Source organism: Entelurus aequoreus, linkage group LG05 (genome assembly GCF_033978785.1).
Source record: "Entelurus aequoreus isolate RoL-2023_Sb linkage group LG05, RoL_Eaeq_v1.1, whole genome shotgun sequence".
Lineage (NCBI taxonomy): Eukaryota > Metazoa > Chordata > Actinopteri > Syngnathiformes > Syngnathidae > Entelurus > Entelurus aequoreus.
The window spans coordinates 21,601,055-21,619,239 of record NC_084735.1 but is presented as its reverse complement, the minus strand read 5'-3'; the positions used below and the strand labels follow the sequence as shown (position 1 = coordinate 21,619,239).

The 18,185-nt window shown below is 39.2% G+C and overlaps 1 protein-coding gene across 8 annotated transcripts in view; it reads left to right on the top strand.

Annotated features, from left to right (window-relative positions):
* Window positions 1-18,185, top strand: part of pou2f2a (POU class 2 homeobox 2a) — a 228,820-nt gene that overhangs the window by 156,407 nt on the left and 54,228 nt on the right. For 7 of the 8 annotated variants that reach the window (XM_062047392.1, XM_062047393.1, XM_062047391.1 and 4 more), the window contains 4 exons: window positions 7,451-7,513; window positions 7,647-7,675; window positions 11,345-11,398; window positions 17,032-17,232. In XM_062047392.1, coding sequence (XP_061903376.1) covers window positions 7,451-7,513; window positions 7,647-7,675; window positions 11,345-11,398; window positions 17,032-17,232 — 347 coding nt within the window. The remainder of the gene's footprint in view (window positions 1-7,450; window positions 7,514-7,646; window positions 7,676-11,344; window positions 11,399-17,031; window positions 17,233-18,185) is intronic. The other variant, XM_062047389.1, reaches the window with a different exon arrangement.

Genomic DNA, 18,185 nt, shown 5'->3' with positions numbered 1-18,185 from the left:
CCATGTCTTCTTACTTCCTCTCTTAGTTTTGTCATTTCTCTACTGTATATCCCGCAATGAATGTTTCACTGACTATCTCATTGCTGCTGTCAGATAATCCTGATTAATATTTACTCATAAGAGGCAATGTTTTATTCAGTCTGGTGTGTCCTAATCGAATATGTGATATGATTCCTTCCTCTTTTGTGTTCCCCCTTACAGTTCTACCTGCTCCGACTGTATTCTGTATTGTAAAAGCATGGCATATACCTATATGTCCAAACAACCTTTTCCACCCATGGTGCAAATAATTTTAAACCAACGACATAAGTCAACAGACATGTGCCACACAATGTCACAAAGTCACTGAACCTTGAGGACAAAAATGTCTAAGCACCATACCCAATTCAACATTACACCCATCTAATGTCACTGGGTAATATCCAAAACACTCTTTCCACACTTTCTGATTATTATTATTATTAATGTATTATTATTTCCTTTTTTTCTTTGTTTTTGTTGTCTGTTTATTTACCGTATTTCCTTGAATTGCCGGCGGGAATATAGTATTCGCCTGCCTAGAATTACAGCCGGGTCAAACTCGTTTCGCAAAATAATTAGCGCATGCTTGGCACTTCCGCCGGGTCAAATATGAGTCATTAAATGACTCCCGCCTCCTGGTGGTAGAGGGCGCTAGTGATCCTTCTTGCGACTACCAGTACTGCAGAAGACCGGTGCTGCGGAAGAAGACAACAAGCAGCATGTGTGAGCCGCGATCGTTTGCTTGCACTTTTACCATGGAGGATTACATATCTAAAATAAAACAGTTTTCTAAACTGGACTTTCAATCGAAGCAGGAGGTAATAATTAAAGAAATATCTCCAGAGACTTTTAAAACTGAAGAAATATAAGGAAGACTGCCTTTGATCAGAAGCAGCTGCAGATGGACATAATTTATAAGTAAAGGTCGGACCATAATAACGTTTTTTTTATTAAATGTGCTTTTCATGATAAGGTAAGCGCCGGAGTAAGAAGAGGTTTTAAAATAATTAGCGCATGCTTGCCCATCCCGCATGCTTTTGGTAAGCGCAGGAGTGAGAAGAGGTTTTAAATTAATTAGCGCCCCTGCGGCTATTCAAGGAAATACGGTAATTGATGTATTTGTAGATACTACTTTGTTTTTTTTGTTGTTTCTTTCTTTTTTTGGGTGGGTGGTATGGATGGGATACAAACGAAAATATTTTGACATTTAGGGCAGACAATAGATATATGATTTATGTGAATATGATGTCATGGATAGGAATGTCAGATGCTGGATGTCAATAAAAAAAACAAGCAAAAAAAAAAAACAAAGGCAACAAGGCAAGCGCTTGTTACTCTCGGGGTCTACTAGCCGCTCAGGCAAATCATATTGTTTAAAAATACATTTTTCCACGGATAACATGACATCATCGCGCCAAGTGCGTGCTCTTTCAGTCAATTAGTGCGCATATATACAGCCCGGCCCCCTGCCAAAAATTGTTTTAATTGTAATTTTGAAGAATTTATCTGAACGTGCATGAACTATTTCTGTTCAAAATTGTTAGAAATGTTAAATGTTTAAATATTAACTGTCAGTTTGCTGTACTGTGCCAACTGTACTACTATATGAGTACGTATTTCCTATTGTTTCATTGAAAATAAAACAGCAAAGTCCATTTGGCTGTCATCCGTTTTAATATGACAGCCGGGAGATTTTTTTTTTTCATGCTTGAAATAAGAGTGTTGATGACACAGCTTTGCAACAGTTGATATTCTAGTTTCAAGCATGTTTTACTCAATATAGGTCATCAAATCTCAGCAACAAGCTGTAATATCTTACTGAGATCATTTAGGACCAAAACACTTAAAACAAGTAAAACACTCTAACATAAAATCTGCTTAGTGAGAAGAATTATCTTATCAGAGAAAATAAGCAAATATCCACCCTTATTTGAGATATTTAATCTTACTTAGATTTCAGTTTTTGCAGTGTAGGATGAGGTCGTGCGTCCTTGTTAGCCATTTCCTCTCCTATTTCCGCTCTGGAAAAAAAGTGGACTTTGACTTCCCAGCGTGCTTCGCTGCTGCAATTTCTATTTCAGCTCGTTATATCCCTGCCACTTCCTGCCACGGTTGCCCACGCCCCTCTTCGCCGCCATCTTGTCCACCTGCTCATTAGCGCCTGCACACACCCAACAGGAAGTTGTGCCACCGCCGCGGCCGCTCCCCCTTCTCGCTTTTTATTTGCCTGCCTGCGCTGTCCTCGGGGAGGCCGCTAATAATGGCGGCGGGAAGGCGCTGCGATTATTGTCTTGTCGGGAGTCCAAGGAATCGATCGGCACAGAAATATGTGGTGCGAGAAAGAGCTTCTCTATCGGATATAATAAACACTCCGGGGACTTTTTTTTTTTTTTCCCGACGGCGAGCACAGCCGTCCTGAACCCTGAAACTCGCCAAAACTGTTGTTTAGAACATATGTGAGTCGCCGAAGAACCACAACCATTACATCACATTAGCACACGTTTCTTCTTAATGACAACACGCTTGTACACGCAATGATCTTTCTTGCTGTTGCCTAGCAACGACGAGTGTGTGTGTGTGTGTGTTTGTGTGTGTGTGTCCTGTGCCAGTCCAGTGGTCCAGCACTTTTCTGACCGCTGCAGCTGGCCGGCATGTAGCAAGGAGGAGGAAGTCCGCCTCAGTGGTTCAGCGTCACCTCAAAAACTTTTGACTACGTGAAACAAAGCAAAATGATGTCTTTACTTGGGGTTTATTTTGCTAAATATTTTTGGGAAGTATTTAAAATGTACACAGGTGTGCGTATAGTACAGGGGTCACCAACCTTTTTGAACCAAGAGCTACTTCTTGGGTAGTGATTAATACGAAGGGCTACCAGTTTGATACACACTTAAATAAATTGCCAGAAATAGCCAATTTGCTCAATTGACCTTTAACTCTATGTTATTATTAATAATTAATGATATTTACACTTAATTGAACGGTTTAAAAGAGGAGACAACACGAAAAAAATGACAATTAAATTTTGAAACATAGTTTATCTTCAATTTCGACTCTTTAAAATTCAAAATTCAACCGAAGAAAAGAAGAGAAAAACTAGCTAATTCGAATGTTTTTGAAAAAATTAAAAAAATAATTTATGGAACATCATTAGTAATTTTTCCTGATTAAGATTAATTTTAGAATTTTGATGACATGTTTTAAATAGGTTAAAATCCAATCTGCACTTTGTTAGAATATATAACAAATTGGACCAAGCTATATTTCTAACAAAGACAAATCATTATTTCTTCTAGATTTTCCAGAACAAAATTTTTAAAAGAAATTCAAAAGACTTTGAAATAAGATTTAAATTTGATTCTACAGATTTTCTAGTTTTATTTCACAAACATTCTTCGTTGAAAAAACAGAAGCTAAAATGAAGAATTCAATTAAAATGTATTTATTATTCTTTACAATAAAACATTTTTTTTTACTAGAACATTGATTTAAATTGTCAGGAAAGAAGAGGAAGGAATTTAAAAGGTAAAAAGGTATATGTGTTTAAAAATCCTAAAATCATTTTTAAGGTTGTATTTTTTCTCTAAAATTGTCTTTCTGAAAGTTATAAGAAGCAAAGTAAAAAAATTAATGAAATTATTTAAACAAGTGAAGACCAAGTCTTTAAAATATTTTCTTGGATTTTCAAATTCTATTTGAGTTTTGTCTCTCTTAGAATTAAAAATGTCGAGCAAAGCGAGACCAGCTTGCTAGTAAATAAATAAAATTTAAAAAATAGAGGCAGCTCACTGGTAAGTGCTGCTATTTGAGCTATTTTTAGAACAGGCCAGCGGGCTACTCATCTGGTCCTTACGGGCTACCTGGTGCCCGCGGGCACCGCGTTGGTGACCCCTGGTATAGTACAAGACCATTTTGCAGTGAGGTCTAGCGTATCAAGTTATTGCTAACTTCCTGTTAGCCTGGTTAACTTTTCTGGTAGCATCTTGTTGCGTCGGACCAGTTCTTCCTCCAAGGGAATTTAAGTTACTGGTCAATCCCAAGTTCTTTTGGATGACATATATTCCTATTCTGTCCTGGTGATCCTTCTTACTCAGCATATATGTCATCCAAAAGAACTTGGTATATGTCATCCAAAAGAACTTGGGATTGACCAGTAACTTAAATTCCCTTGGAGGAAGAACTGGTCCGAAGCAACAATCTCTATAAAAATGATCAAATTTAGCATTTTTATAAATGATTGTAACTTAGAAATGTTTGTCAACATTGTAAATTCAAGTTAAAGTACCAATGATTGTCACACACACACTAGGTGTGGCGAAATTATTCTCTGCATTTGACCCATCACCCTTGATCACCCCCTGGGAGGTGAGGGGAGCAGTGAGCAGAAGCGGTGGCCGCGCCCGGGAATCATTTTTGGTGATTTAACCCCCAATTCCAACCCTTGATGCTGAGTGCCAAGCAGGGAAGTGATGGGTCCCATTTTTATAGTCTTTGGTATGACTCGGCCGGGGTTTGAACTCACAACCTACCGATCTCAGGGCGGACACTCTAACCACTAGGCCACTGAGTAGGTTATTGTGCTGCAAGCAAAAAAAAATCGACAGTCAATTTCATTTTCTAATTGGCTTAATAATTTAAAATGAGCAATTCAATCTTGGAAACTGATTAAAAATACAAAAGCCCTTAAATTGATTTCATTATTGCAGAAATTTAAAGAGATTTAGATTAGCTTTTTTTCTGTTAGAATTTTGTATCTTATCCTATTTTTAAAAAATGATTTATTGTTATTATTTTTATATTCTATTTGTATTTGCTTAGTTTTCTTTCCTTACATTTTTTGTAAAAGACAGTATTTGCTCAACCTGATCATTTGTTGAAAGTGCCTTAAAAAGTACATTGAAAATATGTGTTTGTATTGTTAAATTTTTTTTAAAAAAATTAAAACTTTTCTGGTAGCATGGCTAACTCCCTCTAAGCCTGGCTAACCACCAGTTAGCCCGTTTAACTTCCTGTTGGCATGTTGTTGTTTTTTTTTTTTTTTCATTTTATTGAACAACAAACATACATTTATAATGCACACAAAAGTCAAAGCACTTTCAACATCAGCGAAATATGTCAAGAAAAGAAAACAAAAGCAAATACAGAGAGTATTAAAATAATAAATAATAATCAAACATTAGGAAAAAAAAAAGGGGGCTACCTAAATCACTTTAAATGTTTTTAACAAAGATATAAATTCAAGGGCTTTTGTACTCTTAATCATCCTCCAAGATTTGATTGATAATTGTAAACCATTAAGCCAATTTCCTGTTGGCCTCGTTAACTTTTCTTGTAGCCTGGCAAACTTCCTGTTAGCCTGGTTAGCTTCCTCTTAGTCAAGTCAACTTTATTTATATAGCACGTTTACGACAACTTTTAAATTGAACCAAAGTGCTTTACAGGTTAAAAAAGCATAGAGGAAAAAACAAAACAAAAACAAAAAACCAAAAACAGCCTTGTTAACTCCCTGTTAGCCTGGCTAATTTCCTGTTAGAACTTCCTGTTTGTTCTACCAACTCGCGTCATCTCTCAGATGCCGGTGTTGTGGGGATTTGTGAGTTTTTGGCATTTTCCCCTTGAATTGGTTTGAAGGTGCCGACCAACAAACTCAAGCAAACTGTGGGCTACAAATAGCTTTGCTTTGTTTTTAGAATAATGCAGCCTGCCCGCCATCCAGAGAGGGACAAGCGGTAGAAAATGGAGGGATGAATTGATCATAATAATAATAATAATGAACAATGTTAAAATACATTAGCATTTTCATCTTGGATTAGTTAGTAATGATGTATTATTTTTAACAATGTATCTGACAGTTGTCTTTGTTTTGGTGCTAAACAGATGCTAAAGTTACCAGTTTTTTGTGTGTGTGCGTGTGTGTGTGTGTGTGTGTGTGTGTGTGTGTGTGTGTGTGTGTGTGTGTGTGTGTGTGTGTGTGTGTGTTACTGAATGTGACAGGGGACAGGTGGAAAAGGCAGGCAGCCAGCAGCTTGTGTGTGTGTGTGTGTGTGTGTGTGTGTGTGTGTGTGTGTGTGTGTGTGTGTGTGTGTGTGTGTGTGTGTGTGTGTGTGTGTGTGTGTGTGTGGTTAAAAATAAGTGTGTGTGTGTGTGTAAGGGGGACAAGGCTGCTACCATGTGCCTGACCTCTGACCTCCACACGCCAAACAGTGCCCCCCCCTCACTCATTCACACACATGAACCCACGCGCCGTCTGTCACGGGCCCCTGACAGGCGTAACTGAGGCGGGGTGGGTGGGCATCAAAAAGGGGAGGGGTGTTGTTAAGAGGCCAGTTTGGGACCCCTCCAGCCATCCCATTACACACACACACACACTGCCATAAACAGATGTATTATGTGACCAAAAATGTCCATTCAAACATATTTATTTACTATATGTTTATTGTGACAGCCACTAAATGACTATTGTTTAGAAAAGTGAACCTTATTATCTTTGTAAAGGCGGAAGGTTTGCACAGGTGTACCACGTTCCGCTGGAGGGTGCTGCCACCGTTTGGCAGCTGTGTGCAACTGCAGCCCCCACACTGCAAAAAGTCAGTGTTCAAAAACAAGAAAAAAAAATACAAAAATGAGGGGTATTTTATTTGAACTAAGCAAAATGATCTGCCAATAGAACAAGAAAATTCGGCCTGTCAAGACTTTGCAAAACAAGTAAAATTAGCTAACCTCAATGAACCCAAAATTACTTTAAAATAAGTATATTCTCACTAATAACAAGTGCACTTTTCTTGGTAGAAAAAAAAATTTGACCTTTTTGCTCAATATGTTGAAAAATATTCTTAAATTAAGTAAATGCTAGTGCCATTATCTTGACATAATGATATGCACTCGGCATCATGATTTTTTTTTTTATGCTTGAAGTAAGAAATTATTACTTTAAAAAAGTAGTTTTATACTTGTGAGTGTTGATGACACAGCTTTGCATCAGTTGATATTCTAGTTTCAAGCATGTTTTACTCAATATAGGTCATAACATTTCAGCTACTGAGATCATTTAGGACCAAAACCCTTAAAACAAGTAAAACACTCGTACATAAAATCTGCTTAGTGAGAAGAATTATTTTATCAGACAGAAAATAAGCAAATATCACCCTTATTTGAGATATTTAATTTTACTTAGATTTCAGTTTTTGCAGTGTACTACCACGTTTGCGTAAACATAGAATAAATACAAGATGGTTGAAGCTGAGCGTGTCTGGGACGGTTGTGCTTTTAGGCGCCATGGCGACGAGTAACGCTTCCTTCATCGCCGGCCAATTACTGCTTCAATCCCGGAGGTCGCTGTCCCCCCCCTTAAAAGTTATTTCCTGTTCTGTGCATGTGGCCTCGATGCAGTCTAGTCGTCGTATCTTAAAATGTTTTCCTTCTCCCCATGCAGATATCAGGATGTCCAAAGCAGAGGAGGAGAAGGCAGCGACGGACTATCCCGCCGACGGCTCAGGTGCTTAAACATGGCCTCCTGCCTGTTTGTTTATCGCTTTATAAATAATTCATCCATGTATCAGTAGTAAACGTGCCACCTGCAGTCCTCGTCTCCTTCCATTGTGTCATTGAACTTCTTCCTTTTGTTTCAGACTCAGACAGAAACAGTCCAGACGAGCAGGTTGGTGTTTGCTTCCTCCTTCACGTGCCTGTCAGAATAAAAGCACACTTTATTTTTCCTGCTGTTTGGGGAGGTTACACTGTGAAAAAGTCAGTGTTCAAAAACCGGGAAAAAAAAAAAATAAAATTAGGGGTATTTTATTTGAACTAAGCAAAATTATCTGCCAATAGAACAATAAAATTTGGCTTGTCAAGAGTTTCCAAAACAAGTAAAATTAGCTAACCTCAATGAACCCAAAAATACCTTAAAATAAGTATATTCTCACTAATAACAACTGTACTACTATATGAGTACGTATTTTCTATTGTTTCGTTGAAAATAAAACAGCAAAGTCCATTTGGCTGTCATCTGTTTTAATTATGAGACACAATTGTGTCAAAGTCATGATATTTCTTTACATGCTTGAAATAAGAAATTATTACTTTAAAAAAGTAGTTTTATACTTGTGAGTGTTGATGACACAGCTTTGCAACACTTGATATTCTAGTTTCAAGCATGTTTTACTCAATATAGGTCATCAAATCTCAGCAACAAGCTGTAATATTTTACTGAGATCATTTAGAACCAAAACCCTTAAAACAAGTAAAACACTCCAACATAAAATCTGCTTAGTGAGAAGAATTATCTTGTCAGACAGAAAAGAAGCAAATATCACCCTTATTTGAGATATTTAATCTTACTTAGATTGCAGTTTTTGCAGTGTACAACTACGATGCACGTTCAAAAAGTACGATACTTACAGTATTAAAACCTTTTAGGGCACATCAAACAGAAAAGACTGACCAACACACCATAAACTATGCACTACTGCCATCTAACGTCTTGGACGAGCAACTGCAATTGCAACTTAGTGGCATACTTGCATTTTAAATGCGACTTAGAAATGTGGTAATAAAACAAAATATAACAGCTGGACAGCAGTTTTCATACTCAGCTCATTTCTAAAAGTTGCATGTTATTATCAAAAACAGTATTTATTATTACACACAAAAGTACAAAAAATTGGTGCTGTTGGTACCGGGAATTGGTACCATATCGGTGTTGTTCGTTTTCAAACGGAGCGGCATAAAAAAAAACAAGCCCTTTATTTGCAGCTTCTTTACCTACAGGCGTCTTCATAGGCTGCCATAGCGATGCCGGTGTTTCAGGTGGCGGATAAGGTTTAATGTGTTAAAGCACAATGTTTTTGGGGGGGTTTTTTTTCGCTTTTTCGCTGAATGTTTGCAGAACATTTGGTGGAAATAGCACGTCAAAACTCTTCCTCTGAAGCAGTGAAGGTGTTCTACACCAGGGGTGTCAAACTCAAATACAGAGTGGGCCAAAAAGTAAAACTGAACAAAGCCGCGGGCCAAGGTTGAACAAATTAACCTTTTAATAGGGACCCAAACAAGTTTTGCATTGACTATTGAACAAGCAAGGCTTATATAACTTTATAGTGACATGCAAAATCGAGTTTCAAATAATAATAATAATAATTAAAAAATATCAGTGGCATATCAAATACAATTTAAATAAAAATGGAATGCCTCTTTTCTATTCGTAGCTTTCTGCGGTAAATATCAACATTAACTTTTTTCCACTGGCTAATAAATGTGAAAATAAAATAACAATGAATAAACCAACCATTCAGGACTTTAAACTGCTTAGTTTGTAACACAATGATCTAATCTGATGTGCCCAAACCAGATACCTGCCATCTTTTCTTGGATGCTAGTTCATTAATGTCGGGGCTCAGGCTTTGAGCTGAGGCAACCTTCATTATCGAACGAAGGTGTTCATCAGTCATTATATCTCGTAGTCCACCCGGACCACAGTCTTGGGGGCGTGCCTTAAATGCACTGCCTTTAACGTTCTCTACGAGCTGTCGTCACGTCCACTTTTCATCCATTCTAACAACGTGCCGGCCCAGTCACAAGATATGTGCGGCTTCTGTACGCACACACACGTGAATGCTAGCATACTTGATCAACAGTGATACACGATACACTGAGGGTGGCCGTACAAACAACTTTAACACTGTTACAAATATGCGCCACACTGTGAATCCACACCAAACAAGAATGACAAACAGATTTCGGGAGAACATCCGCATCGTAACACAACATAAACACAACAGAACAAATACCCAGAACCCTTTGTAGCACTAACTCTTCCGGGACGCTCCAAAATACATCCCCCCCCCCCCCCCCCCCCTTGTAGTGTCCCGGAAGAGTTAGTGCTGCAAAGGGTTCTGGGTATTTGTTGTGTTGTGTTTATGTAGTGTTACGGTGCGGATGTTCTCCCGAAATTTGTTTGTCATTCTTGTTTGGTGTGGGTTCACAGTGTGGCGTGTATTTCTAACAGTGTTAAAGTTGTTTATACCTCCACCCTCAGTGTAACCTGTATCGCTGTTGATCAAGTATGCGTTGCAGAAGCCGCACATATTATGTGACTGGGCCAGCACTCGTTGGACTGGATGAAAAGCGAACGTGACGATTTTCGGGAGGGGCACTGAAATTTGGGAGTCTCCCGGGAGGGTTGGCAAGTATGAGAATTAGCGGTGTATATAATCGGCGGGCCAGCTCTAGTGTTAATTTGATATCGCCTCAAGGGCCGGTGAAATTACACGGCGGCCAATTTTGGCCCGCGGGCCAGAGTTTGACACCCATGTTCTACACAATCAACGCCATGTTTGTTACCAATGAGCTCAGGCTTACAGCACAGCATGTAGGAGAAAAGGAAGACTTTATTTGCTCACTCTTACCCACCTACAGCACGGGTAAGCTAGCCTCACGGGAACTTCCGTTATCGAAGCTATTTCTCAGTTGGATGTATTGTGTGACGTCATAATTCCTACAACTGCCGCCCTAATTATGGACAACCCTGCTATAAAGTTTTGTGCCGTATTTTTCGGAGTATAAGTCGCTCCGGAGTATAAGTCGCACCGGCCGAAAATGCATAATAAAGAAGGAAAAAAACATATATAAGTCACACTGGAGTATAAGTCGCATTTTTGGGGGAAATTTATTTGATAAAACCCAACACCAAGAATAGACATTTGAAAGGCAATTTAAAATAAATAAAGAATAGTGAACAACAGGCTGAATAAGTGTACGTTATATGAGGCATAAATAACCAACTGAGAACGTGCCTGGTATGTTAACGTAACATATTAGGGTAAGAGTCATTCAAATAACTATAACATATAGAACATGCTATACGTTTACCAAACAATCTGTCACTCCTAATCGCTAAATCCCATGAAATCTTATACGTCTAGTCTCTTTCGTGAATGAGCTAAATAATATTATTTGATACTTTACGCTAATGTGTTAATAATTTCACACATAAGTCGCTCCTGAGTATAAGTCGCACCCCCGGCCAAACTATGAAAAAAACTGCGACTTATAGTCCGAAAAATACGGTACTTAGAAAACGTCCATTTGCGCAACACCACGTCTTGTCAAAGCATCGTCCTGCTGGAAAATGCCCAGCGGCCTCTGCTGGATTCGTAGCTGTAGCCTTTGCCTCCACCCCACACACTGCAGATAGCGCCATCCAACGTTTTATTTGTTACCGTAGAAAAGGCGGGGATCAACTGTATCTTTGTCAGTATTTTAGTACTGGGCTAAATAAATAAAAACAATATATTTTTGTGATTTTTTTTTTCTTCTTTGTTTCTTCTGAAAGGTGCATCCAATGAAAGCCAGCCCGTTCATTCCTTCCCCAAAACCAGCCAGCAAGGTATGGTGAACGCACAAGACTACAATAAATAAGTTACTAAATCCATAAACAGTACTTAAATAACTAACATGTGCAAGGCTAATAAGATGACAGTGCAGTGGTGAAAACAGCCAAAGGATGATGAAGTAAACATGAGTCAGTACATTCACCGTGACAGATTAGTTATTTTACTGCATAGGTCCGACACTCTGTGACTATTTAGCGTTCATCAGAGTGATAGCCTTGGGGAAGAAACTGTTCTTAGGATGGTGTTGTTATGGCGTACAGGAGGAGTTTGAACAGTTTGTTACCAAGGTGTGAGGGGTGTACCCTAGATCAGGGGTAGGGAACCTATGGCTCTGGAGCCAGATGTGGCTCTTTTGATGACTGCATCTGTCTCTCAGATTAATCTTAGCTGACATTGCTTAACACAATAAGTAATGAATAATTCCACTGGTAATCAGTGTTAAAAATAACGTTCAAAATATAAAACATTCTCATGCATTTTAATCCATGCATCCGTTTTCTACCGCACCTGTTCAAGAAGTCGCTTTAATGGTAAGAAGTATTTTATTCATTATTAGTTAGTTTCAGAATAAAAATGTTATCTAAAAAGAATAACAGACGTGTTATACTCTAATGTTGATCTTACTTAAAAATGCACGCATTTAGTTGTAATATTATATGGCTCTCACGGAAATACATTTTAAAATATTAGGCTTCCATGGCTCTCTCAGCCAAAAAGGTTCCTGACCCCCGCCCTAGATCGATATAAGTCCTGGATGGGAAGGTAGACACCAATAATCTTTTCAGCAGTCCCCATTAGGGTAGTACGGTTTACCGCGGTGCTAATGAATTGAAAATTGTACTACACTGCCTTTGAAAAGTCCCTGTATTTTTTTTTTCACCCGCTTGCTGCCGTGCGGCGGTGGCATACATAGCTGAGGAGCATGTTGAGTGTGTCAGCGCGCACACACTCACAGAGCGCACAAGCAGAAACAGAGTGGAGAGGAAAAATGCCAATAAAAGGCAATTCTGCTGGTCAATAAAGAGGGTGCATGAAGTGCAATATGTAGGTATTTGGTAGAGATGTCCGATAATATCGGACTGCCGATATTATCGGCCCATAAATGCTTTAAAATGTAATATCGGAAATTATTGGTATCGGTTTCAAAATTATCGGTGTCAGTTTCAAAAAGTAAAATGTATGACTTTTTAAAACGCCGCTGTGTACACGGACGTAGGGAGAAATTCAGAGCGCCAATAAACCTTAAAGGCACTGCCTTTGCGTGCCGGCCCAATCACGTAATATCTACGGCTTTTCACACACACAAGTGAATGCAACGCATACTTGGTCAACAGCCATACAGGTCACACTGAGGATGGCCGTATAAACAACTTTAACACTGTTACAAATATGCGCCACACTGTGAACCCACACCAAACAAGAATGACAAACACATTTCGGGAGAACATCCGCACCGTAACACAACATAAACACAACAGAAAAAATACCCAGAACCCATTACAGCACTAACTCTTCCGGGACGCTACAATATACACCCCCCGCTAACCCTCCAACCCCGCCCACCTCAACCTCCTCATGCTCTCTCAGGGAGAGCATGTCCCAAATTCCAAGCTGCTGTTCTGAGGCATGTTAAAAAAGATAATGCACTTTGTGACTTCAATAATAAATATGGCAGTGCCATGTTGGCATTTTTTTCCATAACTTGAGTTGATTTATTTTGGAAAACCTTGTTACATTGTTTAATGCATCCAGCAGGGCATCACAACAAAATCAGGCATAATAATGTGTTAATTCCACGACTGTATATATCGGAATCGGTAATTAAAAGTTGGACAATACCAGAATATCTGATATCGGCAAAAAAGCCATTATCGGACATCTCTAGTATTTGGCCTTCAAAACTATCAATCGAGGTGACGCTCTAAACACGGAAGCGCCACGCTGCAAGCAGTGCTTTAAAAACATGCCTTTCCAAAGATGACATGATTAACGAATTACAATCCTTGCTTCAAACTTAGGTGAACATTTAAACAACAATCATCGAGGCCTACACAATGAGTTCAATGGTTATGTAGTTAACTAGCTCCCCTGCTGTGCACATATAGTAGACGCACACACAGCTGCAAATATTCGCAGAGTCCAAACCGCCTACGTAGCGTCAACTAATGCAAGTGAAATGACTGAACTTTGTGACAATTTGCTACAAATTGTGCTTTATCTTTAACAATATGTGTTTTACTTGCTACATGTCTTATCTGTGTACTTTTAACTATTAGTATTTACTAGGGGTGTAACGGTACGTGTATTTGTACGGGGGTTTCGGTTCGGTTCGGAGGTGTACCGAACGAGTTTCCACACGGACATATGAAGTAGCGTAACACACGTTGTGTAAACAATGCACACCGAGGCACAACACACGGCATGGTAGCAGCGACCGGGCTAGGATAGACTGACCATACGTCCTCTTTTCACCGGACATGTCCTCTTTTGCGGAGCTGTCAGGGCGAAGTTTCTGAAATGCCTCAAATGGCCGGCATTTTGAGTTAGGGTTGCGTGTATTTTCAATGTACGTTCAGGGTTAAGAAGGGGTTAAAAACAAAACAAATTGTGCACGCAGCAGCATTGGTGAGGGAGGGGCAGAGACAGAGAGAGTGAGAGAGTTATGATAAACGCGCATGCGTCGCCAGGCTCTGCTTTTTATCCATAGATTTATCAGATTTAATTTTGTATTACCTATAGCACGGGTGTCAAAAGTGTGCCCCGGAGGCCATTTGCGGCTCCCAGCTAATGTTTTAAAGGCCCACGGCACATTCTAAAAATACTATTAAAATAAACAAAAACATAACAAAAGTGAAATAAAAAAGCTTAAAGGTGAAATGTAATTTAGAAAAAGTTGCAATGTTGACTAATAAAACAAAACTGTTTTTTTTTTTTCTTTCAAACTGTCATTGCTCAAAACATAATATTGAATCAAAATCAATGGTATTATGAATTATTGACCTATCAAAGGTTCCGATTACTTCACATCAAATATTCCACTAAGAAAAATATTTTTGGTGGAAGATTTTGCAAATTTGGTAAATAAATAACCCAAAAATTTATATTTTGTTGTTTTCTTACTGTACCGAAAATGAACCGAACCGTGACCTCTAAACCGAGGTACGTACCGAACCCAAATTTTTGTGTACCGTTATACCCCTAGTATTTACTAATGATTTTATTCGTCTTAAAGCACAGACCAAGAGTGGCAGACATAAATCATAAAGCATTTAATCTCATGTCAGTAAAGCTTCTTATTCTATTCTAACCTAATCCTAAATTATGGCAGACTATATGAAATATATACTATTGTAAATATTTATTGGAGTGCAACAAGAAAAGCCTAATGTGTTTAATGCCTTTTATTTTTTGTTTAAAGTGCAATATATTTATCTGTACAGTAATCTATTTATTTATATTGGCACCTTATTGCTTTTTTATCCTGCACTACCATGAGCTAATGCAACGAAATTTCGTTCTTATCTGTACTGTAAAGTTCAAATTTGAATGACAATAAAAAGGAAGTCTAAGTCTTAAATTTAATCTTCTAAAATTGTTCTTTGAGTGCAAGAACTATATGTTTAATGTAGCGTAAGATTTGTTGTTAAAATGAAGCCAAAAATGAATTTTTTCATGATCCCCTTTATTTTGAAAACTATCCAAAAATATCGAAATACATTTTGGTACCGGTACCAAGATATTGGTCAAATGTCAACCCTTGTGTGTGTCTGTCCAGCTTGGGTAAAGGCCCACTGAATTCCACTACTACCGACCACGCAGTCTGATAGTTTATACATCAATGATGAAATCTTAACATTGCAACACATGCCAATACGGTCGGGTTAACTTATAAAGTGCAATTTTAAATTTCCCGCTAAACTTCCGGCTGAAAACGTCTATGTATGATGACGTTTGCGCGTGCTGTCAAGGGTTGAAGGTGACATTTTGGAATAGCACGGTCGCCAGCTTAAGTCGTCTGTTTTCACCACATAATTCCACAGTATTCTGGACATCTGTGTTGGTGAATCTTTTGCAATTTGTTCAATTAACAATGGAGACTGCAAAGAAGAAAGCTGTAGGTGGGATAGGTGTATTAGCGGCAGGCTGCAGCAACACAACAAGGAGGACTTTGAGTTGGATAGCAGACGCGCTACCGTGAGTACAGCTTTAGCTTCCAAACATTTGATCGCTTGCCCGTACGTGCGTGGCGCTATGTGCATGTCACGTACGTAACTTTGGGGAAATATGTTTCTTGCCGACTCTGATGGCGGCCGGGGTGTCGTCGAAAGCTACAACGCCCGTCGCCGCACCTCTGTCCTCACCTTGACTTCCTCCGTCTCCGGGTTGCCGACCGCATTGATGATCGGGTGAAGTCCTACGTCGCGCCGTCGATCGATGGAACGCAGGTGAGCACGGGTCGTGATGAGCAGATAATAACTGGCGTAGGTGGAGAGCTAATGTTTTTAGCATAGCTCTGTCGATGTCCCGTAGCTAAGTTAGCTTCAATGGCGTCGTTAGCAACAGCATTGCTAGGCTTCGCCAGGCATTAACCGTGTGGTTACAGGTCCAGGGTTTAATAGTAATAGTAGTATTGTTGATCTTTTGTCTATCCTTCCAGTCAGGGGCTTATTTCTTCTGTTTCTATATGCAGTTAAGCACGATGCTATCACGTTAGCTCCGTAGCTAAAGTGCTTCGCCGATGTATTGTCGTGGAGATAAAAGTCACTGTGAATGTCCATTTCGCGTTCTCGACTCTCATTTTCAAGAGGATATAGTATCCGAGGTGGTTTAAAATACAAATCCGTGATCCACAATAGAAAAAGGAGAAAGTGTGGAATCCAATGAGCCCTTTTACCTAAGTTACGGTCAGAGAGAAAAAAGATACGTCCTGCACTGCACTCTAGTCCTTCACTCTAACGTTCCTCATCCACAAATCTTTCATCCTGGCTCAAATTAATGGGTTAATCGTCCCTTTCTCGGTCCGAATCGCTCTCGCTGCTGGTGTAAACAATGTGCAAATGTGAGGAGCCCTTCAACCTGTGACGTCACGCTACTTCCGGTACAGGCAAGGCTTTTTTATCAGCGACCAAAAGTTGCGAACTTTATCGTCGATGTTCTCTACTAAATCCTTTCAGCAAAAATATGGCAATATCGCGAAATGATCAAGTATGACACAGAATGGATCTGCTATCCCCGTTTAAATAAAAATAATTCATTTCAGTAGGCCTTTAATGGTTAGTTCAAGCTACAATTGCATGCTAACTGGTTTCCTTTTTTTAATTGAGCTAACGGTAGCAGAGTTAACAGAGACAAGGACCTGTGAATCCCAACTTGGTAAAGTAACGTAAAGGTCGTGACTCGCACATTTCTATGGCGACGGATGTCACACAACAAGCTGGAGTCAGTCCTGGCGGATTTTGCATGTTGCCCACTTTTTTTAAATGTGGCGCGAGAGGAGCGTCGCATGCAGGACGATTGTGTCCGTCCCCATTCTGAGGAATCTGTTCAGTCACGCACACATAACGTCCTGTCAGTGTGTTCTACTGATGTTAATAATGTGTTGGCTTTTTTTCCTGTTCACTGTCAGGTAAAGACCGATGAAAGTTCTGAGATGACTGAGATGACTCGCATCTGCGCCCCTTCACCACCTTCCCAACAACAACAACAACAACAACTACAACAACAACAACAACAACAACAACAACTACAACAGCAGCAGCAGCAGCAGCAGCAGCAGGCCCAGCACCACCACCACCAACTGATGCTGGCTGGCTCCCAGCTGGCGGGGGTAAGGAAGCACACACCAAGTGCAAGTAGAGCTTTTCCTCCACTCCAAGGTATCTTTAGTGCAGCAGTGTCCATACGTTTTCCAAATCAAAAGCATGTGGGAGCCACTTTGATATTTTTCATTTTCAAACCCAATACAATATTATTTTTGTTGTTTACCTTTTAGGGCTCCCCTCAGGTTTGGTCCAGGGGACCCGGAGGGGTCTCAGTCATAAAATGGTTAAAAATAAGTCATATATAACAACAGAAATTGTCAACGTTTAAATCTTTAGAAGAACTTCAGATCAGTCTGTCGATATAAAGTGACATTTGTATATTGTTACCATATTTTTCGGAGTATAAGTCGCTCCGCAGTATAAGTCGCACGGGCCGAAAATGCATAATAAAGAAGGGAAAAAACATATAAGTCGCACTGGAGTATAAGTCGCATTTTTGGGGGAAATGTATTTGATAAAACTGGGGATGTCCGATAATGACTTTTTTGCCGATATCCGATATTCTCCAACTATTAATTACCGATACCGATGTCAACCGATATCGATATATGCAGTCGTGGAATTAACACATTATTATGCCTAATTTGGACAACCAGGTATGGTGAAGATAAGGTCCTTTTTTTAAAAATTAATAAAATAAAATAAGATAAATACATTTAAAACATTTTCTTGAATAAAAAAGAAAGTAAAACAATATAAAAACAGTTACATAGAATCTAGTAATTCATGAAAATTAGTAAAATGAACTGTTAAAGGTTAGTACTATTAGTGGACCAGCAGCACGCACAATCATGTGTGCTTACGGACTGTATCCCTTGCAGACTGTATTGATATATAATGTAGGAACCAGAATATTAATAACAGAAAGAAACAACCCTTTTGTGTGAATGAGTGTAAATGGGGGAGGGAGGTTTTTTGGGTTTGTGCACTAATTGTAAGTGTATCTTGTGTTTTTTAT